Raw genomic sequence first — 25,164 nt, 5'->3', positions numbered from 1 at the left:
TACATCTCAAATTCAATTTTTTCCCCAACTCCTGTTATTTGGTTAACAGAGTGGTAGTTCTTATTTTCTATCTCCCTCCTTTCTTAAATCATGGGTCACATTTGTTATCTTCCTACTGGCAGGAATGAACCCAAAATACACAGGATTTTGAAAAATGATAAGAGACAAGGACTGTTCATTTTCTCTTCTTTTTGTGTGAGTGCAAACTTAAGTTTTGGTAATAACTTCTGGTAATAATCTTTTTCTAAATTTCATCCACTTTACTTAGAGAGAAGTTAAGAACTTGGATTTAGATGGTACGCGGGAAGTAATGATGTGCTGTCCAACCAAGAGGTTGCCTTTTAAGCGCACTTGCTAGTGTAGTAAAACAAAGCATGGGGGTTTGCTTATATGTTATATGTGTATGCTTGTAAATTTGAGGTAAATAAGGTATTGTATTTGGCAATGACTGGACATCTTGACAAAAGTCACCAGCAAGGTTAACTTAAATAAAGCTTTTGGGTGTCACTCTGTACCTTTGGGATAGGTGAGTGGGGGAAAAAGGAAATATTATTTTGATTTGACCACAGTATTTCATTGCTATGAAACATCTTACATTTATTTTAGACACAAAAGAGTATAGATGCTGAAATGGAACGTAAATTTCCGTGACTTAAAGAAAATCATCAGAATGTAGGATGAGATTTTCCCCGTTTATTCAATGCTTAACATTATATCTCAAATCCCAGTTCATTCCTCCCTATATTTAACAATGTATTCTGAGTAAATGCTGTTCCGCAGCTTACATGACAGAAAACAGAGTCTGTGGTTACCAAGTGCTTAGGAAATCATGACAGAAACACATCTCTAATCACAACAACCACTGTTACAGTTGGTGGCCTGCTGCAAGGTCAAATGCAATGATTATGTAAATATATTGCATTCATTGATGCATTTCATTCACAAGTTAATCTGTAGACCTGCCAGAACAATGTAATAAATTTACAACTAATGTATGCATGCAGCAGTGAAAATAACTCCTGTAATCTCCAGGGTGAGTCATCAATGATGATTGAAGGTCTTCAATTTGCACCATCCCTCACTACATCTGCTTTGGAACTAAGTTTGTAATTTCACTGAACAGTTCCTCCCCAACACCATGAATTAAAAATGAAGTGAATGACAATTAAAATGGATTACTGATTTCTTTTAGACATATTCAGATCTAGTGGTCATCACATATGATCAAAACAACAAATGGCAGTAGGGCACTATATCAAGTTTCTAATTTGGGAAAACAGAGCCTTATTTCAGCCCAGTTTAGTTTTCATGTGTGAAATATTGATCTCGTGGGCAGGAAAATGACATACTAGATCTACATCCAATTATTGGTGTGAAGTATATTATGGTGTAGCATCATAATGAGGTTCACATGAAGTCAAACCACAGAAGTAAAGCAAAGTCATTTAAATAAGACTGAATAAGCAATTTTATTGCAAAATCAGTACAGGGGGTAAAAAGGGGGGGGGCAAGCGAAAAAGGGAAGGGGGTGGCAGCAAAAAAGGAAGAAAAGGCAAGGGGAGGAGAGGGAGGAGCGGGAGAAGGAGATGGCGGGAAGGGGAGGCGGGATAGGAAGGGGGAAGAGGGAGGGGGAGGGGAGTTGGGAGGGGCGGGGCGGGAGGGGGGAGTAGAGGGAGGGGGTGCGTACAAGGCATAGAATTATTTTCATTTGATCCCCCACTGTCAAGGATAATTTGCACCTACTCCAAGTCAAAAAGCACAAGAGTCTGCAGATTCTGAAATCTTGAGAAAATAAAGCGCTGGAGGAGGAACTCCGTTGGTCAGAGAGCATCTGGGGAGGGAATGGATAGGGGGCATATCTGATTGAAAGCCTTCATCCATCTTCATCGACCCAAAACTTCTGCTGTCCATTTCCTCCACAGATGATACCTATCCCAGAGTTCTCCAGCACTGTGTCTTGTTCAAGATTCCAGCATCTGCAGTCTTTCGTATCTCCATCCACACCAAGCATTTGGGTTCTGGGATAATCTATTGATTCTGGTACTATTCCTACAGTTTGATAGGTGACAAATGCATTTTAAAAACGAGGGAGAGAAAACAGACCTACAGGTTAGCCCAACAAGAGTAGCAGGGAACATGCTTGATTCAATTACAATAGTTTTTAAAAAAACATCCATGTGATTAACCAAAATCAAAGTGAATTCATGAAAATAAATTAGTGTTTGATAAACATGGGTAAGGGAGAACAAGTGAATTTCAAAGGGCTGAAATAGTCTTGTGTGAGAGAGAGAGTATGCAATATTAAAACACTTTCGATTGGGACCAATATAATGGCAGTGTATAAAAATTAGTTGACAGAAAGAAAACAGTAAAAACAAATGGATCTCTTTCAGGGTCGTAGACTTTGCTTGAGGGATACCTTGGGGATCAGTACTTGGGCCCACTTGAGTGGGAAAAATAAAAAGACATAGCTTTCATTAAATTGTAATAGATAGTGAAAAGTTGATGTACTAAGCATCTTAGACACCAGTTATTGAAAGCAAACATGCAGATGCAGCATCCATTGAAAGCAGCTAATAGAACATTGCAAGAGGTTCGTGTTCTGCAGCAACCACATTTTACTACAATCATACAAGGTTTTGGCGAAACAAGAACTGCAGTAGTGTGTAAGGTTTTGGTCATCTTACCAAAAAAAAAGTTAGATCTGTCATGGAGAAATGCAATAGATTCATGGGATGACCGGACTGTGGTATGAGGAGAGATCGGATCAACTATTCTGGTAATCACCAGACTCCAGGAGAAAGATCTCTTACTGAAATACATAAAATTCTGAAAGTCAACTTCCCAGTTTCCCCTGACTGCAGGATGGGGAGGGACTGGTGACCTGGGTTCAGAGATCAGAGTCCCGTGATATTTGGGATGAGGTGAGGAGAAACACTTCACTCAGAGGGAGCTATTCTGACTACAGAAGGCTGCAGAGACCATGTGCTGAATGTAAGAAATAGATAGATTTCTTGAAACAAGGTGTAAAAAGGAAAGGTACAGCAAGCCTATTGAGATTAAGAATTAGCCCATGATTGTGTTGAAAGGTGTAGCATGCTCAAAGGGTGGATTATCCTCTTGCTCCTACTTTTTTTTCTATTCACTGGCAGGATAAGTAAATTGAATTTCTATTGTTTTTGTAAATAATTGGTCTCTGAAACAATGTGAAAAAACTGATTAAAATGCTCTTTGGCAGTATCATAAGTGACATTCTGACTGTGAAACTTTATTTTTCCTTTCCCTTTTGGTGTTAATGCAGGTAATTGACACAAATCGAGTGTAAAGCACCAGTGCTCAAAAATTCATTCCAGCTACTATCTGGTTATCATTACATTATTACAAGAAAATGAGGAACCAAATCAATTATTATTCACTTAATGACTTTACTTAGCTTGGGGCCAAGGAACTGCAAAGGTCTGGTGCGAGAATAGAAGTCAAAATATAAATGTTGAAATATCAGCCTCTGCCAAAATTATGGTCAATTTTCTTTTTCTTTCAGCAATATTTTCTCTTTGATTTCTACAGTCATAGATAACTTTTAACATCAAGATGAATCACCACAAGGTGAAGCTTGACAATACATGCTGCTAGTTATCAAAAGGTCATGGAGTAGAGAAAATTCTTAAATGATGTTCACAGACGAGTACTTACAACAAAATTTAAAGAATAGCAGTCAGAAACAGGGAAGCTCTCTACTGCAGAGGCACAAAGGTTAGAACCATTCCATTACTCCACAGATGCATAGACACTACCATTTATCACACAAGTTTAGTGAAACATTGGTGGTAGAACACTGGGCTAAATGATTTAAATCCCCATTACATTTTACCTCCTTGCTGCATTATAGTGCTTTAGAGAACAATATGCTAACTAACCAGAAGACTTTGAATAGAATTTCTGCTGCAGTTGCTTATAAAATATATACAAATGGTCTCAGTGGAGAAAAGAAATAGGAACATCTTCTACAAATTCCCTAAACTCAGTGCCTATTGGGGAGGTATTGTACATCCACAACTTTCGCCTTCATCTCTAACCCTATTAAGTTGGAATCAGTTAGCAAAGAAAAACATAACTTCCTTGTCACAGCAGATCATCACAGAAATATAAATCTAAATTAGGTTCCATGCTATGTAAATATTCTTTCCTGTCCCGCTGAGTTACTCCAGCATTTTGTGTCTACCTTTGATTTAAATCAGCATCTGTAATTCTATCCTACACATACAGAAATGAAAGTTAGTCTGTCTCAATACAGGAAGTCAATTACATGCATTTAAACTATATTCTTGGTTTTCCACATCCACTATAAAGTGTACACACAAAATGTACTATCCTGCTACAGCACACAGGCCATGTGGCCATTAGAATTTCATTGATGCAAGAAATAATATTGCACAAATTGCCTCTGGTGCTGGAATTCTCACCGAGATTATCATTATGAGGAAACCTATACCTGAATCTGTTAAGTCATAGGTAAAGAGCAATTTTAACCAATCTTTGCCCAATAGCACCAAATTAGTAGTAAAAAACCCAAATGGCATTTTGAGACTTGACCCTTAAACTGTTGCCTAGTCTGTGAAAATTGCTCACCGCACTGATTTGTTTTGAATCTGACATTAACGTTAATATATAACATTTTAATCATACTGCTTAGACGTAGAGAGCATCTTTATTACTGCAGTTCAGATATGTAGATTAGTTGCAACATTAATGTGGTATAAAATGAAGGAGAAAATTAATTTATCTTATCTTCAAACCCATTGAGAAAACGTGTGACAGCTTGGTTGTTACTACTTATCCACTAGCTTAATAGCACAGGATAGTCATGGAAAAGGTATGAGGGGGCTAGTTGTTTGCATGTAATTAATACAGTACCTTCAGGAAATCTGATGAATGTGAGTAAAAGGAAGCAGAATAAAAGATAAACTTTCATATCTGAATGCACATTTTCTATATTATCCATTCTAATCTTGGTTTTAGAGTCATAGAGACAGTGTCATGCAGAGTGGAAACGGGCCCTTCGGCCCAACTTGCCCACACCGACCTACGTGTCCCATCTGTACTAGTCCCACCTGCCTGCGTTTGGCCCATATCCCTCTAAACTTGTCCTATCCGTCCAAATGTTCTTAAACATGGCGATAGTACCTGTCTCAACTCCCACCTCTCGCAGCTCATTCCATACATCCACCACCCTTTGTGTGAAAAGGTTTCCCTTCAGGTTCCTATTAAATCTTTCCCCCCCCCCCCCCCCCTCGTCTTAAACCTATGTCCTCTGGTTCTTGATTCCCCAACTTTAGGCAAGAGAATCTGTGCGTCTACCCGATCAATTCCTCTCATGATTTTGTACACTTCTAGAAGATCACCCCTCATCCTCCTGCACTCCAAGGAATAGAATCCTAGCCTGCTCAAATGTTCCCTATAGCCCAGGCCCTTGATTCCTGGTTTCTTTTATTTTAATTTTATTTAAAAATTCTTTCTATAAAATTCAATCATTTATTCTGGTGAAAGAGCTTCAACCTGAAGGATTACCTGTTTTTCTCCCCACAAATGATACTTGACCTGCTGTGTATTTCCAGCATTTTTTTTTTTTTTAAATCATCTCACTTTGCGTCCACTTCAAAAACTTCCATTCCCTACAGCTTCTCTCTAGCTTCCTCAAATCTTTGAGCTTGCTTTTTTCATATAAAATGTTTTCATTAACCAAGAACATCATTGCATCGGATTTAATCCTAAAATTTACATAACAAGAAAATAGGCCAAAGTCAGCAAGGCTTTGTGAAGTGGAGGTCTTACTTGACAGATTTGCTGGAATTCTTTGAAGGAATATGTAGGAGCCATTTGTGTTTGGACTGGCTGCTGTTAGCATATTATATTATTTTGTCTAGATATATCTTGCCGTATTATTTTGGACACTTGGGGGCTGTTGTTAGGTGAATATATATATGGGCATAACGGACTGGGAGGAGCCAGAACAAGGTGGCATATATGTGGATACAGGGACTGGGAGGAGTCAGACACAGGGAGCCAGGAGAGTATATAGTTCTTAACATATCTGCAACGAGAGATGTGAGCAGACGGGAGGAACAGAGCAGACGGGAGGAACAGAGCAGACGGGAGGAACAGAGCAGACGGGAGGAACAGAGCAGACGGGAGGAACAGAGCAGACGGGAGGAACAGAGCAGACGGGAGGAACAGAGCAGACGGGAGGAACAGAGCAGCCAGCTATGACTTGTATGCAAAATAAGTACAGCCTGGTATGTTCATCTCCTTGTTTGCACAACTACTTCAATAAACAACTAATTAAATTGGTAAAAACGTCTTGAAGATCTCTCTGTTTGGGGCGTGTGTCAAGATCACTCCGACTCTCTGTATAGTAATGGCAATTAGAAAAGAGTTTACTGGAAAAGATTGAAGTTGTCATTACAGAGTAAACAGCAGGACAGATAAAGGAGAGTCACATGTTAGACTGCTTAAAAAGATGAGAGCTTACGGTATCAATTGGCAGATACTAACTAGCATGGATAGCAGGTTGGCAGAAGACAAAGAGGGTTTTTTCTGGTTGGCTGCCAGTGAATAGTGGAGTTCCGCAGGTGTCCGTGCTGGGGTCGCCACACTTCTCATGCGCTCCATGGAATAGAGACCCATCCTTCTCAACCTCTCTCTATAGCTCACACCCTCTAGTCCTGGCAACATCCTCGTAAATCTTTTCTGAACACTTTCAAGCTTGACAATACCTTTCCTATAACATGATGCCCAGGACTGAACACAATATTCTAAATGCGATCTCACCAACGTCTTATACAACTACAACATGACCTCCCAACTTCTGCACTCAATACTCTGACTGATGAAGGCCAAAATGCCAAAAGCCTTTTTGACCACCATATCTATTTGCGACTCGACCTTCAAGGAACTATGCACCTGTACTGCTCGATCCCTTTTAAACAAATTTATTATTTTGAAAATATTGTTTAAAATGGCAGCCCATATTTTATCATACATGATTTTTTAAGTCCAGAGGTCAGTAGAATGTAATTCTATGTCCATCACTACTGTAAATACTACCTCATTGTCACTGCACTACTTTTGTGAGGAACTCTGGCACTCTGCACTGCACTTATGCTGAATGTAAACACAAATATTCAGTCTTCATCATTCATCATCATGGCACCTCCAACAGTCACCTCGACTACCCATTTCGCAATGTAGATGCTACTTGACTTGCCGAGTTCCTCCAGTAGTTTGCTTTTTCATTGTAATAAAATTAGTTGTTTTAACCCTTTGACAAAGGGAAGAAAATACCTAGATGGTTTAATGTCCCCAATTCAATAACAATAATTTACTGTAATGTACCATAATATTCTGAATGAATCTTTCAGAAATGAATGAAATCTTGTCCTTCATTAAATTACCACTACGTTTAACATGTCAACCTTCATACGATTCATCAATTACTTATTACACTCAATTCAAATCCAGAATCCTATCATGGTACACTTTCTGAATCTGTATCTGAATATCTAATCTAACTGCCGAGGCTCACAAGAATGTGTTGATAGAGATAATGGTGATAATGTTTAAGCCAGCCTGTATATTACACTGCCTGTGAGGCTTTCCATTGATTTTTTGCAATGTGCTGTCTCAAACACAGATAGTTGCAGCATGTGGTTAACAGATTTTCAGATTGGTGCACATAATCTGTCGCAAGGGAAAGTACAAAATCCAAATCAAACATTAAAACTACACTGGAATTCAAATAGATCAAATACTAATATAGTAATTGTATAATTGTGTTTCCCTTGATTTGTTATAGTTCATCTATTGTACTACACCTTGAAAAAGAAATATGCACAAAGCTCCTTTGTACAAAATGCACCATAAAATGGTCCCTGACTGCAAGTTACAAAGTTAAGCAAGTTGTGCCATGCACGGATGAATATAAAAGCAGGCCATTAACGAGTCCAATAGAAGACTGGTTTGTCTTGGAAATTTTCAAATTTTCACTTACATCCCTGACATCAGGTTTAATGGTTACAATTTCAGAATGGATAAATGCCCAACAAATAAAAATCAATCAAGTTATTGTGAAAGTTGGTCCTTCAATACAATTGGACTGAACATAGAGAAATCGTGTTCAAAGGGTGCAGGTGAAGGTATGAAATTCACTAATGCAGATCATGCATCCTGTGCAAACTTTGATATAACAGGAATGCAACTACCACATGCATACAGATTAAATGGGAACACGTCACAGACCTGTGCAGAGTTCTTCAATGGAACTTTTCTCTTGGTTCGATCTCTTCCCTGATCTTGCCCTCGCTCCAAGGTACCATTTCCATTTTCATGTCCATTTTCACTTGGCTCAGCCAACATGCCATTCTCCACCTGCCGTGATTTCTTCCCTACTTGTTTTTCCCATTTTTCATTTCGTTCTTGTGGTCTCAGTGCAAGTTCCTTCTGCAGTAATACAAAAAAAAATGTAAGCTATTTTTCTTGTTCGTTATTAAAAAAGTGTAATTGAGTTTTCTTAAACTTTATACTTAGTTGGGTGGGATTACAAGCACCAACAATCTTTAATTTCAATCCTGAAGCATAAACTTAGATGTCACAATCAACTACTTCATGATGAGAAATCAATACCACTGGATTCTATATTTACCAATGGCTGCAGATAGTTTGGCCTACTTGAGCAATAATGACGACTGTCTGTGCTTTTTTTTTTTATAGTGTACTGGCACCTCTAAAAAATTTATATCTGCATTTTCACATTTTTTGATTTTAATTTTTACATTCTTCAATTTTAAATTCAGTTTTATTAGAACAAAGATTATTATATTTAAAAATATATCACTTATCAACTAAATTAGTCGGTCAGGCCTCAAGCAGATAGGTGGTCATAGCAACAACAGGGACAATTATTTGATATACAGCAGCCAATAGCATCGCTAAACTATATTTCAATGGCCATGGGTATCAATGTCATTTTCTTGCAACATAAGCGTTTGGTGCATTTTGAGTGCATATTACATTAATAATACATTTAATTTTTAACATATGTGGGTTTGATCTTTTTTAGTTATCATTTGATTAAATTAGAAGTTGATTGATCACAAAAACAAATTAAAAATTGTTGATAAATGTAGCTTATTGTTTCATTAATAAGCATATCGAGTCGAATAGACATTCTTATCATTGAGATAAATATTCAGAAGGCTGTAAATAAATGCTTCAAATTACAAAACTATACCGTCAGGTCAGATACTGCAACACATGTTTGGTTCTTGTGCACTAACTTTATCATTTCAAAAAATTTATTTCCCAATTTACATTTAGTAAAATGTTGACAAAGTAATCTTATTACCTACAAATTATTCCAAGAATCCCAGTCATAGGCAGAACACTAAACATGAAAATTCAACCATGCGCCACTCACTGTTTGAAACAGTGAGTAATCACAAAACCACAACCATGTTATTATGTGTAGGAAGGAACTGCAGTTGATAACTGATTAATTAACTTTCATCCCAGCATTTACTTACATTATTGCCCACCTGATCATAAGGTCTACTTCAAAGGTCAGAACCAAACGTTACTGAAGATTAACCATTTCTCCCAAGAGATTGCATGCACAAGAAAAAACTCTTACAAGTAGCCAAGAACACTATAAATACAAAGAAATCAAAAGTTGGCCTATCAGCAACTTCAATAAACAGAGGAGATTCCATGTAAATAAGGTCTTAACCACTCACAGAATATTGCATACAAAGATTAGACAACCTGTAGCCTAAAGAAGGACCATAGCATTCCAAATGTCAAGGAGGCAGGTTATAATGAATTTCTAAAGCTTCACTCAGTTGGCAAACATAATTTTTTTGACAATGTATATATTCTATTTGTGGAGAAGTGTTAAACAATTACAGCTCCTGGAAAATAGTGAAAAGGTCATGAACCAATTATAATCTATGGGTGATGTTTCGGGTCTGAAGAAGGGTCTTAACCCGAAATGTTACTCATTCCTTCTCTCCAGAGATGCTGCCTGTCCCGATGAGTTACTCCAGCATTTTGTGTCTATCCCTAGCAGGGAAAGTCTGGCAAAAGCTCAAATTAAGAGATAATCTCTCTTTTTCACAAATCCATGTTTAGAGATTGCACTTGTGAAATTGTCTTAACTGGAACTAAAATTACTCTTCAATACACAACACTGCAAGGAAAGTTAAAAGATTTGTTTTAAATGAGACTTGAAATGATGCAACAAAAATATAATTGACAACTGATACTTTTGTTCTAAATGCAACATCTTGCAATTGTCCAAATTATACTCCATTTGCTTTCTCAGCCCACTCACCCAGCTAATTCAACATCATGCTGTAATTCTTGATAACATTCTTCACTGTCGACCAATTTTAGTGCCATCTGCAAACATACTAACTTGTACATTCTCTGCCAAATCGTTGATGTAGATGACAAACAACAACAGTTCCAGCACCGACCCCCCAATCACAAGTTTCTAATCAGCCAAGGCCTTCGTGATCAAATAATATACTTTCTCAAAGAGGGGCATAATTGAATCTTGGCTGATCACACAAGGTATACCTTATTCTAGTTCTGAAGGACCTTCAACCTGAAATGTTAACTCCGTTTCTCCTATATATGGCACATTCTCTATATACAGGTGAACATTACTACTTATTTTGTAAAAATATGAAATGTTTCTCCCCAATTTTGGGGGTTAATGTTTGAGGAAATATAATGAAGTTTTAGAAAACACTTATATTTAGATAATGTGTTCTTTATTTTTGGCCCAGAAGGTGATCATCGATGGACATCGACGACCTCCATGAACAGGCACAAGGAGGAAAAAAGTCTTATACAACTATTAATGCCGAGCAACAACATAAATTAGTTTTCTGTTCAGTTTTTATACTTCATCTCCTCCAAACTGATAATAATTTTTAAAATTCATACGTCAATTTACTTTAAATTATCAATTTTAATATTTTCAGCATTTTTTGGACAGAAAAATGAACACAAACTTTCACCTCATAGTGAGGCAAAAAACAATGGCAGAATTTCAGTTGTATCAAAGTTAGAGCAATAACATTTCTTCTTCATTCACAACTAAAAATCCAATGGCGGCTGAGTGTAGGAAGAAAAAAATGCGTGAAAATTTTTCCAATTCGCTCGTTACGTTTGGACCTTATAAAGAGTAATGAGCGAACCCGAGGACAGATTTTAGAGACGAAGAAACAAAGCTCGTCGACCTTTCTCTAAAGCTTCGGCTCTTGGGATCGTCCATTTTGCTAGAGGGGAAATTATTACCAAGCAGGCTTTCAAAATTTGCATTTTACCAACTCTGCACGATTCCCATTTTTACAGTCATGTCAGCTTTATTGTCCCGCTCGTGATATCGTGCACTTCGTTATTATTTGGAAAGACAATGATTGCCTCACATTAATTTTTCTAATACTACATTAAACTCATTATGGTATTCTTATAATTGTGGTACTTCTGAAGGCACAGCGTCCAAACAATGTGGCGAAAAGTCTTCTGCAGAATGTTCTTGCTCTGTGACGGGAAAGAATTGCGTTCGTTACGAGGTGGAGAGGACGGACAGGGGAAATGAGTCACAAGCTCAATGTTGATGTCGCGATGCAAAGAAAATGGGACTTGCTCCCGTTACGAAAACTTACCTAAATAATGACTTGGCATGTTAGTATATTGTTTCCACTATCTTCTTTATACATCGTTAATATAGTTTTCAATCAAATAGTGATATTGAAAATTTGACATATTGAACAGACAACAGTAACGCGCGGGACCAGGCAAATCATTTTTTTATGTGCTCATAATGGAAGGATCCATCGTAAAATAATAAAGTGGATGTAATACCAGAGCACCAATCACTGTAACATCAAGTATGCTTTTGGTTCTTCTTTGTCTTTATTTCGAGAACCATGATGTTGAACTCGATGTTAACAAAAATAAGTAGATCATGTTTGTTCTATACTGTCACAAGTGAAACCTATATTTTTACCTAAATTTTTTTTATTTAAGTATTGAACAAAGTTGTTTGTAGTATGTCTGAACTAGCTTACCAACACAGAAATAATACACAGCACACAATTGTTTTTGCTTTTTGTGATAAAATACATTTTATTTTTGGACACCATGAACACCATTATATAGAGAATGTGCCATATGCCTTGAGTGTTTTTTCAGAATGTGCAGTTTTTTAAATTTTCATTATTTATTCTCCTTTTCCTGGATTGCATTTGAGCTCAATATGGCATTGTTAAAAAACGTTTCCTACGAAATGCTAAGAAATGTGTTTTATTTTTTAGGCTCAGTACAAGCATATTATTAAATATATTGTATTTTAGATCACCAATAGCAAAAAGTGTACATTTTGGAAAATTATCACGGACAAATGAATAAGTTGTGGCAGTGCCCGGGGATTGGGCCACTCCCTGGGTCATCCCCCTCGGCACGGGTTGGACAGGGCTGGGGAGGGGACTAGTGCTACAGGGTTTGCCTGAAGGGGCTAGGGAGAACTCGTGCTGGAGACTGGAGAGGGTGGATGTTCTGATGCTGCATTAAAATTACTGTTAATACTTATCTGGCGTCTTGCCCGATTCCTACTGCTTCCAGACCCACTACAAAGTGATGATTCTGCTGGACCATTAAATAACAGTTAAAAGGATGACTGAAGTGCAGAGAAACTTTTGAAGACACTCAGGTGACTGATTAATAGTATCATTTAAATATAAATCACTATGATTGCTGTACATTGTTTTGCAGATCAACACTTTTCTTAACTGCGACATTATTTTGGGGAAAAATAGCACAATAGTTGCAGGAGAATTCCATTAAGCTCTTCCCTGTTCTGTTATTCAGTAAAAAAAGACACAAAGTGTTGCAGTAACTCAGCAGGCAAGGCTGCATCTCTGGAGAACATGGATAGGTGACATTTTGGGCAGGACTGATTGTGGTGAGGGCAAGACAAAAGTGATGGGCATATACAGGGAAGGGAGAGGTTTTGATAAATTGGCCTTTGTCACCTAATCTTTGCATCATTGACATACAGAAATGTATGTCTTTCTATCCTATTCTCCAACTCTCTAGTTAGTTATGTACATCAATAAATGTATTTATGCTATCGCTATTAACAGATTAGCATGGTTTACCAATGACTATACCTCATCACAGTAGTTATTCATACTAAACCTAGAGCTTTTCAAAGGTTTTTCTTTTGCATTCTCCCTTTCCAATAGGACAATGAATTTATTCACATTGTACTTGACATTAAATAGATGTCCATGCACTATTAAGCTATTAAGTAAAACTCCTTATTTACTCACTTGTTGGTTTAGATATTGTAAAAAAAATATTTATGCTGAAGAAATTCAGCACCTTCCAGACATGACTGCTTAACCCAATGAATATGGTAGTTAAAATTCCTATTTAAAATACTGGCATTGCTGCAAGCCATTTCCCATCTTTCCTAGATTTGAAACTCTTGATATATCAGTTAGATATCTTTTAACTGACTGCAACAGATGGGAATGCAGGAGTAACTGGAAAATGTAGAAATAATTCCATAAAAGTGCAATTAAACAGAGATTTACCACCTTTTCCCATGAATTATTGTTTTCTCAACAGATATACATTTAATGCCAAAGGATCCAAATTACAGATCTGATAATTTAACGCCACTATGTGTTGTTCTTCTAGTTACGCTTTCCCTCCTCTCGCAAAATGTAAAGAAATCCATTTCAACACTAATGTGGGAAAGTTTATTTTATGATCTATATTAGTTGTTGAAGCTATATACATACCGTCAATGGAACTGTGTATGAATCAATTTTTAAAACCTGGTATATTGTTTGCTTAAAGTATTCTGAACCAGTTAATTCAATGCACAAGTTTATGCTTTTACAAATTCTGGGCAGTAGAAACATACTTAGACATGACTTGATTGTAAGACTGATGAAATATGAAGCCCCTGTGGCTACAGGCAAAATCCAACATAGCCCCATACACTATTATAAAGCATTAATTAACATAATAGGAAATAACAATTTTCATTCAATTCTATGGAGACTGTGAAAGTTGAAAACTGGATATATTCAGATTATACTCCACTGTGTTCTTGAGCTACAAAGTCAAGTAGTATTTAGGTGTGCCATTGTTGCGATTATCCACAATGATCCTGATATTCCAGATGAACACCATATTATGAAGTGGAGGTTGCCAGTGCATGATTTATTTTATTGTGAGGTAGACGTTGCACATCAACCACATGTAAACGAAGTTTTGATCAAGTGACAAGGTGCTTAAGACAAAAGGAGACCAGGCTCTGCTGCAAGGGTATTAATATTCAGTTATTTTAGTAAAGCACTTACTTATTTGACATAATTTTCAAAAACTAAAGGGAAAGGGAAAAGCTGATGCAAAATATGATAGTAGAGGAATTTCCAACTTTACGAAATTTGCACGTTCTCCATGTGACCCGTGGTTTATTTCCCACATTCCATAGACGTGCGGTTTGTAGGTTATTGGCTTCTGTAAAGTCTCCCAGGTGTGCAGGATAGAACTAGTATATGGGTAATTGCTGTTATCTGTGGACAGTGGGCTGAAGGGCACGTTTCCACGCTATATCTCCAAACTAAACATGACATTTCAATAATTTTTGAAGTGGGAAGATGTGCCAAATTGAATCATGATATGTACCAACAGAACAATTAAATTCTATATAGCAGCAACATAATAGGTCTGAAAATGCAATGCATATAGGTAAAATATAATAAAACCAATAAACGAATAACCACAATATTGTACAACAAAGGCAAAGTCTTTGGCGTAACCAAAGACAATCCATTTAAGTTCATAGTTGAGGTTAGTGTTGGTGTAATGTTCAAAAGCACGAGGTAATGGCAGCTTCCACAAAGCAATGGACGGAAAGTTATAAGTTGGTGGTGAATTTTGAAACCTACTAACAGGACCAGAACTCTATTCTAATTTACCTGTTGCATTGCACCATACTTTCAATAATATTGAAAAGATAACTGGCCATTCCCCTTCAAAATAATCATGCCCTTTTGTGTACTAGGGAGCAGGGGGTGAAGAGGGGGAAAATGACCAGTCTGAGGTAAGCAGCAGTAGCAGTCAGGGCTGTGGCACAGCGGGGAAGGGCAATGTCAAGCGGAACAGACAGGAGGTTCTGTGGCAGCAATCAAAACTCCAGGATGGTGTGTTGCTGCTTTGGAGCCAGAGTCCAGGATGTCTTAGAGCGGCTGCGTGACATTCTCAAAGGGGAGGAGGAACAGCCAGAAGTCATTATGCAAGTTGTCACAAATGACATAGGTAGGAAAATGGATGAGGTCCCGCAAAATGATTATAAACAATTATGCAGAAGGTAAAAAAGCTTTCAGCTCCAGATTACACCTGATGACACATTCTAGTGAGGGGGTGGAAACAGGAAGATGGGACAGACGAATGTGCGGCTCTGGAGTTGGTGCAGGGGGCAGGGATTTAGATTTTTGGACCATTGTGAACTCTTCTGGGGCAGAGGTGACCTATACAAGAGAGATAAATTGCACTTAAACTGGAGGGGAACCATTATCGTGGTACACACGTGGGTTTAAACTAGATTGACAGGGGGCAGGATCCAAAGAAGACTGAGGCAGAAAGGCATTATGGACGGTGATGAAAGAAAGTCCAATGGACAAAATAGGAAAGAGCACAGCAGGGAGCAAGGAAGGACTGTTGGATTGAATTGCATTTAATTTAAAATGAGAGGCTTGGCGGGTAAAGCAGATGAACTCAGGACGTGGATAGTTACATGCGACTGTGATGTTGTATCCTTACAGAAATCTGCTAAAAAGGGGACAGGACTGGCAGCTTAATGTTCCAGTGTACAAGTGCTGCAGGAGAAATAGAGGTGGGGTATTGATTTATGAGAATGTCACAGCAATAGTATGAGATTACATTTCTCATGGTTCATCCAGTGAGGCTATTTGGGTGGAGCTAAGAAATAAAAAGGGTCTATCACTTTGTTGGGACTGCACAATAGGCACCCAAATAGTCAAAGGGAATTAGAAGAGCAATTACACCAGCAGATTACAGGCAGCTGTAAGACTAATAAGGTTGTCATAGTAGGGAATTTTAACTTTGTAATGTATTATTCTATTCTTATGGTGTGGTGAATTCTATATGAAAACTTTACCTCCCTACATACAATCTAAATTTCCTTCTATTTAGAGTCATAAACTAAAGGCTAGGACTAGAGCCTGTTTTCATGCTCTATGGCTCCATGATGCTACAAGAGCCTACATGGCATATTAGTTACTTAATGTTGGAGGAAGATTGATGCTGCAAAACCACACTCAACTCGCTTCCTACTGGAATATAACTAATCTACAGGGCAAACAAGAAACTGTTTAACCTACATCATGTCTATTCCAGAATCAAGATGAAATCAAAATTCCAGATTAGATTGTGGTGGGGATTTTGTGACATACTCCTGCAGAACGGTTCCCTAAACAAATTGAACACCTCTCCGAGGTATTCTGTTTATCCCACAATTAAAAACAATGCTGCCTTTATAGTTTAAAACCATGCTGCCTTGAATTTTAAGTAGATTCAGTAACGGCATTTAAGAGGCATTTGTACAGGCACATGAAAGGAAATGGAGGGATACAGATGATGTGCAGGCAGATGGGAGTTTAATTTGACATCATAGCTGGCGCAGACATTGCGGGTTGAAGAGTCTGTTTCTGCGCTATATTGTTCTATGTTCTTTGCCATGTGCTTTTCTAATCACTGCAGTTATGCATTCCACAACATCTCTTCTACTATCAGGAGGCCCATACAGAACTCCCATTGCAATCTTAAATCCTTTTCTATTCCTTAATTCTACTGAGATTTTACCTCGTTATACGCTGTCACCAGTGAAGGGATTCTATTATAACTCACTGAGGTTGCTTCTCCATAACCATTATTTTCCCCATCCTTCCTGTATACTTCATAATCTTATCTATTATATATCAATATATAATCCTGATCATGTCTCAGTTATTTATCAGTAAATATAAGCCAACTTTAGAAATTTTATATGCAATTCACTGTCTATGCATGTGCCGTGTACGATAAAGAATGCCAGTGAGCTAAGTGACTGTGAAGCACATACGGCTGGCCAACCATCAGCCACAAGAGTGGGGGATTAGAGACTTGGGAGAAAGAGAAGGTGGGACATTTGCTCTTCATATTTCCAAGTTGTCACAGTAAACAACAGGAAAGAGAGATAATCAAAGACAATTTGATTTGTCTTACTGAACTGTGCATTGCTTTTCTCTCGAAATAAATTGGTTCCAAATTGAAAGCAAAATGCTACTGGTCTTTCAGGATGCTTAATTGGGAAGAAGCCCAACTGCACAGCAAATAAAATATCTTGGCAGGGCTTGGCTCATGTCACTGAGTTCCACTGCCAAAATAAAGAAATGTAATACACTGCTTGGTTTATATACAGTGCCAATCTCTTACTGGAGGAGCATTTTTGTCAACCATGTTGTTAAGTAACAAGCAGGAGGAGAGAAAAAGAAAGAAAAAGTAGATTTATTATATACACATCTATCACTGCCTCTCACTTACAATAAGAAAATAATCACTATGCATTGCAACAATAACCACGTTTAGATAGAAATATCACAAATAATCAGGATACTGCAAAATAGTTTTAACAAAAAAATGTTCCCTCGCTGTTTAAGGAGTAGAATAGAATAGTTCCTTTATTGTCATTGTAACATGAGCCATGTACAACGAAATTGTAAACTGTCAGCCAGTCAGTGCACCATTCAAACATTTCTAAAAGCTAACGATACATACAAGGTAAAATATTTTAAAAAAGATAAACAACTAAAATAAATATCATGAAAATAGCACGCATAAACACCCAACCCTACATCCTTCTGTCGATTTCACAGTCTCTTATTATGTATCGCCCCTGCGTTCCTTGGCGGCTACATTTAGTGCCTTTATAGCAGTGGGGTAAAAACTATTTTTAAGTCTGTTTGTCCTTGTCCTTGTAGATCTGTACCGTCTGCCTGACGGTAACAGTTCAAACAGGGAGTGTCCGGGGTGGGAAATGTCCTTTATAATACTCTGGGATTTTTTGATGCAGCGGGAACTGTGTAAGTCCTCCAAGGTAAGTAGAGGGCAGCCGACAATCCTCTGGGCGTTGTCAATGGCCCTCTGGAGCGCTTTCCTCTGAGCCGCTGTGCAGCTGGCGTACCATACGCATACACAGTATGTTAGGATGCTCTCAATGTAGCACCGATAAAAGGACAACAGCAGTCTCTGAGTGATGTTATTCTTCCTGAGCACCCTCAGGAAGTGCAGTCTCTGCTGGACCTTTTTCAGCAGCGCAGAGGTGTTCACGCTCCACGTCAGGTCCTCCTCAATATGGATTCCCAGGAAGCGGAAATCCGCCACCCTCTCCACACAGTCCCCTCTGATAGTTAATGGTACCATGTCCGTTTTATTCTTTCTGAAGTCTATTATTATTTCCTTTGTCTTTAAGGTGTTGAGGAGCAGGTTATTTTCTCCACACCACACTGTCAGCTGCTCCGCCTCATCCCGGTTACTACTTGTTCCTTTAAATATAGATTTTGCAAGTCCAAGGATACCAAGTTAGAGGGAAAGAGGGATGGAGAGGAAATTCTAGAGCACAAGGTCTTGCCAGCTGACGGTACAATGCCACATGGGCAGCTATAATGGATGAGTAAATTTATGAATGATTAAACAAATAAATCAGCCAGGAGTGTGTTTGAACAGTTGAATTTTGTGCTACAGGGGCATGTTCCAGTGTATGGGTCAAATGAGATAGACTTGGATGGAGTCAGCAACATGTATAAAATATTTACATAAATTAGAATATTCCTCCCATGTTTTGCAAATGTCAGTGATTTGTAACGTAAATCTCTGCACAGAGTAAACATAGCAATATATCTCTGGATAGTAGCTGCTAATGGACTCTATACTAAACCATAAAGCAATTGGTAGAAGCGAGTATTGTATGAATACGAAAAGAAATTTGCACAGAATTTAATCCAATGATCTCATTAAGGTTAACCTGATCCAATTTAGGTCACTAGAATTTAGAATATACAAAATATTGATGTAATGCTGGAAATTAGCAAAGGAAAAAGCTGAACCTTCAAGGTAGCCGATTATAAAATGCACAGCCAACATACTTGGCAGATTGTAAAATTGTTGTTATAATTTCACACAACACATATTTCCACCATTAGCATGAGTGGCATTGTGCATTGTGCATTGAACAAAAAAGTTGATCATACTGACTGCACAGTAAAATGAGATGTGCATTACACTTTGCTTTCTGCATCTTGATGCATGATAATTAAAATGTCTCCACTCCTGTGAATCCCAAGGTTGGGATATCAGTGAACAAAACTGCTATTCTGAAAGGCAACATCTTCAAAGTAGTAGGCTGAGTTACAAAGGAGAGAAAATAATTTTATCTCGTGGGTTAATAGCATGGTTAATTCCATGATTAGTGAAATAATTTAATATTATTAGTGAAATAATTTAATATTGTAAAAACATGTCAGTTCTCCCATAACATGGTATTAACTATGGACAACTGTATGTATACAAAACTTAAATAGCATCAGCTAGAGACATATTTGTTGAATGCTGTCTTTTTTGCACTGAATACTTGAAAATTGTAATGGCATTATGATGATAATCCGATCTGTACAGAAGCCCAACAGACCATTAATCTAATCTAGCAGTATGTAATTTAAACAGTTTCCATTTCATTAGAACCTGAGGTGAGAATTCAAGTCAGTGACAACCTGATGATCATATACTTCTAAGGAATGCCAGTCTGCTGTAGAGTTGTCTAAATAAAAGCAGTAAAGCCAGAGGGCAGCCTATCATTTTTCCATTAAATCTTGTAAAAGACAGAAAGCCTTAGAGAGCTGTAGGCCTGAATAAGTTGCTGCACTTCATTATATGGAGAATGTCATTTTCCTGTGCACAACAAATCTATCAAGTGACCCAGTCCATAAAATTTCAAACTTAGTAGTTACCAAACATACTTCTTCTCTGCAGCCACGCTTGTCAAATCAAATATAAACACTGCTTTATCATTTCAAGGCATCAATGGTTACTGAATCTATCAAGCTCACTGACTCATGCAATGCATAACATTCTGTTAGCATTGCACAGTAAAGATTATTAAAAATAATTTCTGGAAAGGATATGTTAATATGCCCACATTTATTGACTCATTGGTGAAATAAAGCACATATTATAACATTAATTCTGCTCCAAATTGCAGCCACTGAAAGATTACATTTGCAATCTACCTTCATTATCTCCAACATCATTATTTAAACATTGCCAAGAATACCAATCCCAGCAACAAACTATTAACATTTCTGTTGCAAGGCTTAGGAGAGAGGTATAATGCAACACAGTACCAGCATATAAGAATACCAAAGGGACATGATGATTTAATTAATGGGCATTGATAAGGGAAGCAAATTTGCCTGTGATGCTGCGTACATTGTACTGTACCCCACCGTACTTATGCATATGACATTAAACTCTTGACTTGAAGTAAAAGTAGCCGATTTTCGGAAAATCGGATGGGTGTACATGGAGACGGCTAACTCATGGTGAATCAGAAAAAGTGGATTCTGATAACTGAAGAAACCATGTCAGTCTGAAGAAGGGTCTTGATCCGAAAAGTCACCCATTCCTTCTCTCCAGAGATGCTGCCTGACCCGCTGGATTACTCCAGCATTTTGTGTCTACTTTCGATTTAAACCAGCATCTGCAGTTTTTTTCCTACAAACCATGTCAGGTTCACCACACTACATTTTGTAAATCGTACACAATGCAACCACAATACACCGTGGTGGATTGATTAAATGTTTAAGGTGGAAGATTAGACGAAATAGGTTGATTAGCAACTCCCTAGCTAACTCATCCCTTCCCATCCAAACTACCCCCTCCCCAGGTACCTTCCTCTGCAATCGCAGAAGATGCAACACCTGTCGCTACACCTCCTCCCTCGACTCTGCCCAGGGACCCCAAACGTCCTTTCAGGTTTGGCAGAGGTTCACTTGCACCTCCTCCAACCTCACCTACTGTATCCGTTGTTCAAGATGTGGACTCTTCTACATCGGCGAGACCAAACGCAGACTGGACGATCATTCCGCAGAACACCTTCGTTCAGCCCGCGTGAACCAACCTGATCTCCGGTTGCTGGACACTTTAATTCTCCTTCCCATTCCTACACAGACCTTTCTGTCCTCAGCCTTTATTTAGAGCGAGGCTAAACACAAATTGGAGGAACAGCATCTCATATTTCGCTTGGGCAGCTTACAGCCCAGTAATATTGATTTCTCTCACTTCAGATAGCCCTGGCATTCCCTCTCTCTCTATCCCTCCCCCACCCAAGTCGCACTAGCTTCTCATTTTCACCCTACAAACACCTTACAATGGCCTGTTTCCTTTATCATCGTTACTTTTTTGCAAATCTTTCATTCATTGTTCTTTATCTCTCCACATCACCGTCTATATCTCTCGTTTCTCTTATCCCTAACTAGTCTGAAGAAGGGTCTCGACCCGAAACGTCACCCAATCCTTCTCTCCAAAGATGCTGCCTGGCCCGCTGAGTTACTCCAGCTTTTTGTGTCTATCTTCGGCTTAAACCAGCATCTGCAGTTCCTTCTTACACATGCTTAGTATTCTATATTGTTTGAGTGTCTTGAGTATTGTGGTAGTTGCTCTCATCCAAGCAAGTTGGGGGAATACAACATCACATTTCTGACATACATTGTAGATTGTGGGAAGACTTTAAGAAGATGCATTGTGTGTAAGTGCATGTATGTTTAAAGGTTTCTGGTCAGTATTCCTTGGATGTTGATAGTCAGGGATGAAATAGGGATGATTCTGACTGACAATGGGAGATAGGCACTCTCTTGTTGGAGATGACTAGGTAGATTGGATAGCCAACAATTAGTCTGTACTGAAGAGTATTTAACAAAGAAAGACAATGAAACAGCAAAACAATGAAACGTGCAACATGGGGCTTGTCACAGAACATTATATTGACAAAATAATATATCTTTGTCCTGAATTTGTCACATTCATCTTTGGTGCACAAATAGGTACATCTCAGTGAGAAGATTGTGTCCAAAAGTATCAGGACAATTCTAATAATGAGGCCAAAAATGGCATTTATTGACAAAACAAGATGTAGACATGTACAAAGGCCAATCAACTATATTAGAAAACAACTTAGTGCTGTAGCAATTATTTTAGCTACTTTCAAAATTCAATCCCAATATTATACCATCATAATGCATCCCACAATCAGAAGGAAATGGAAGTAGTTTTAGAATTTTATATGCCAATTTGGATCAGTCTACTTTGCCTCCTCCGTTTGCCTCCATTATGCAACCTTTTTTAACATGCACATACAAAGTCTAGAGAAAGCAGCCTCAAGCATGAAAATGTTCTTTCAAAGTGCTTGTTCAATTACAATATCATGTCACAAATTCCTATGGGTAAATTAACAACTGTGACCAACTATGTCAGGCTTACAATGGACTGAGTGGGTTAGAAACTTGACATGGTAGCAATAAAGCAGGGTCTAAAACAAAGAAAATGAAATTCTTCACATGCCAAAGTGCCCATAGAATCAGAAACATTGAAGATTATTTTGGTTTCTTCCACCCTCTCATAGTCAGACAGTTGCAGCCCTCTGCATCAAGCCAACCAAGTATTAAAGATTGTACAGCATGGATGCCAATGGTCCAATTACCAACCTGAGAAATTAAGGGAGGATGTCAATTGTCTCAGTATATCATTTTCTGTATACTTTTTACTGCTACTTATGCTGCATAATTATATCCAATGATAACTTTGGACACTTTTAGTTTCAGTTTAGTTTAAAGATACAGGACAGAAACAGGCCCTTCGCCCACTGAGTCCGCACCGTCCAGCGATCACCACTTGATCATGAGAGGAAAAAAAAGTACACTAGCACCATCCTACACACCAGGGACAATTTTCAATTTTTATCAAAGCTGCGGTCATGGGGAGAACGTACAAACTCCACACAGACAGCACCCGTGGTCAGGTTCAAATCCAGATTCTGGCGCTGTAAGGCAGCAACTCTACCTCTGCGCCACCATGTCACCCCACAAAATTCTTCAAAAGTCTAAAATAAATTCACCTTACAAAGTTTCTCTGCTGCAGACAACATTTGTTAATTCATAGTAACAAATTTTACAAAACGCCTTCAATTTTAAAAAAAACACACAGAAACTGCAGATGCTGGAAGCTACAAAACGGTCATGTTTGAACCTGGATCTATGGCACTGCAAAGCAGTGGTTCCAATAGCTGCATCACAGGTGTCAGTTTTATATGCAGTGAAAACTCATTCCCACAACTTTGTGTTTTAAAGAATATCAGAAAATAAGATGTCAAGATATATTCAACAAATGTACCCTAAAATATTACACAAACTATTTTCCACTCAACAGGTCATATCTTGGAACACAAATACACTTACTAAGCTCTGATGTCAATATGCCACCTGTGGTTTCACCTGAGAATCTCCATCCACATTCAGCTATGACAGATAACATTACCAAATAGAGATGTAAATGCAAAGTTACGTGAACAGTTTAAATTTTACAATCAATTTTTATTAGCTTCAGTAATTTGTCTTTATAATTATTGAATAAGCATGATTATGAGACCAAAGATAGACACAAAATGCTGGAGTAACTCAGCGAGTCAGGCAGCATCTCAGGAGAGAAGGAATGGGTGACGTTTCGGGTCGAGACCCTTCTTCAGATAGTGATTATGAGACCACTTTTTTAAGAAAGGAGGGTTGGAGAAAACGGAATTATAGACCAGTTAGCCTAACGTCGGTTGTTGGGAAGATGCTTCAGTCGATTATTAAAGATGTAATTGCTGAGCATTTGGAAAGCAGTGGCAGGATCGGTCAAAGTCAACATGGACTCATGAAGGGGAAATCATGCTTCTGGAATTTTTTGGAGGATGTAGCAAGTAGAATGGATAAGGGAGAGCCAGTGGATGTGGTGTATTTGGATTTTCAAAAAGCCTTTGACAAGGTCCCACACAAGAGATTAGTGTGCAAAATTAGGGCTCATGCTATTGGGGGTTGGGTATTGACATGGATAGAGAACAAGTAGTATAAGAAAATAACTGCAGATGCTGGTACAAATCGATTTATTCACAAAATGCTGGAGTAACTCAGCAGGTCTCCCGAGATGCTGCCTGACTTGCTGAGTTACTCCAGCATTTTGTGAATAAATGGATAGAGAACAGGTTGGCAGACAGGAAGCAAAGAGTAGGAATTAATGGATCCTTTTCAGAATGGCAGGCAGTGACTAGTGGGGTGCCACAAGGCTCAGTGCTGGAACCCCTGGTATTTACAATATATATTAACGATTTAGTCGAAGGAATTAAATGTAAAATCTCCAAGTTTCCAGGTGACACAAAACTGGGTGGCAGTGTGAGCTGCGAGGAGGATGCTATGAGGCTACAAGGCGACTTGGATTGGTTGGGTGAGTGAGCAGATGCAGTATAATGTGGATAAATGTGAGGTTATCCATTTTGGTGGCAAAAACAAGCAGGCAGATTATAATCTCAACGGTGTCAGATTAGGAAAAGGAGAGGTGCAAGGAGACCTGGGTGTCCTTGTACATCAGTCACTGAAAGTAAGCAGGTACAGCAGGCAGTGAAGAAAGCAAATGGCACGTTAGCCTTCATAGCAAGAGAATTTGAGTATAGGAGCAAGGAGCTCCTACTGCAGTTGTACAGGGCCCTGGTGAGACGACACCTGGAGTAATGTGTGTCATTTTGGTTTCCTGATTTGAGGAAGGATATTATTGCTATTGAGGGAGTGCAGTGTAGGTTCACCAGGTTAATTCCCAGGATGGCGGGACTGACATATGATGAAAGAATGGGTTGACTGGGCCAATATTCACCAGAATTTAGAAGGATGAGGGGGGATCTTATAGAAACGTACAAAACTCTTAAGATGCAGAAAAAAT

The 25,164-nt window shown here is 38.4% G+C and overlaps 1 protein-coding gene across 5 annotated transcripts in view; it reads right to left on the bottom strand.

The window, feature by feature from the left end:
* fbrsl1 (fibrosin-like 1) overlaps positions 1–25,164 on the bottom strand; it is a 441,460-nt gene that overhangs the window by 373,525 nt on the left and 42,771 nt on the right. For all 5 annotated transcript variants that reach the window (XM_078421922.1, XM_078421925.1, XM_078421924.1 and 2 more), the window contains exon 2: positions 8,296–8,496. In XM_078421922.1, the coding sequence (XP_078278048.1) occupies positions 8,296–8,412 (117 nt within the window). In that variant the 5' untranslated portion in view covers positions 8,413–8,496. The remainder of the gene's footprint in view (positions 1–8,295; positions 8,497–25,164) is intronic.

Source organism: Rhinoraja longicauda, chromosome 25 (assembly GCF_053455715.1).
Source record: "Rhinoraja longicauda isolate Sanriku21f chromosome 25, sRhiLon1.1, whole genome shotgun sequence".
In the NCBI taxonomy this organism is placed as follows: Eukaryota; Metazoa; Chordata; class Chondrichthyes; order Rajiformes; family Arhynchobatidae; genus Rhinoraja; species Rhinoraja longicauda.
This window is presented reverse-complemented; position numbering and strand designations above follow the sequence as displayed.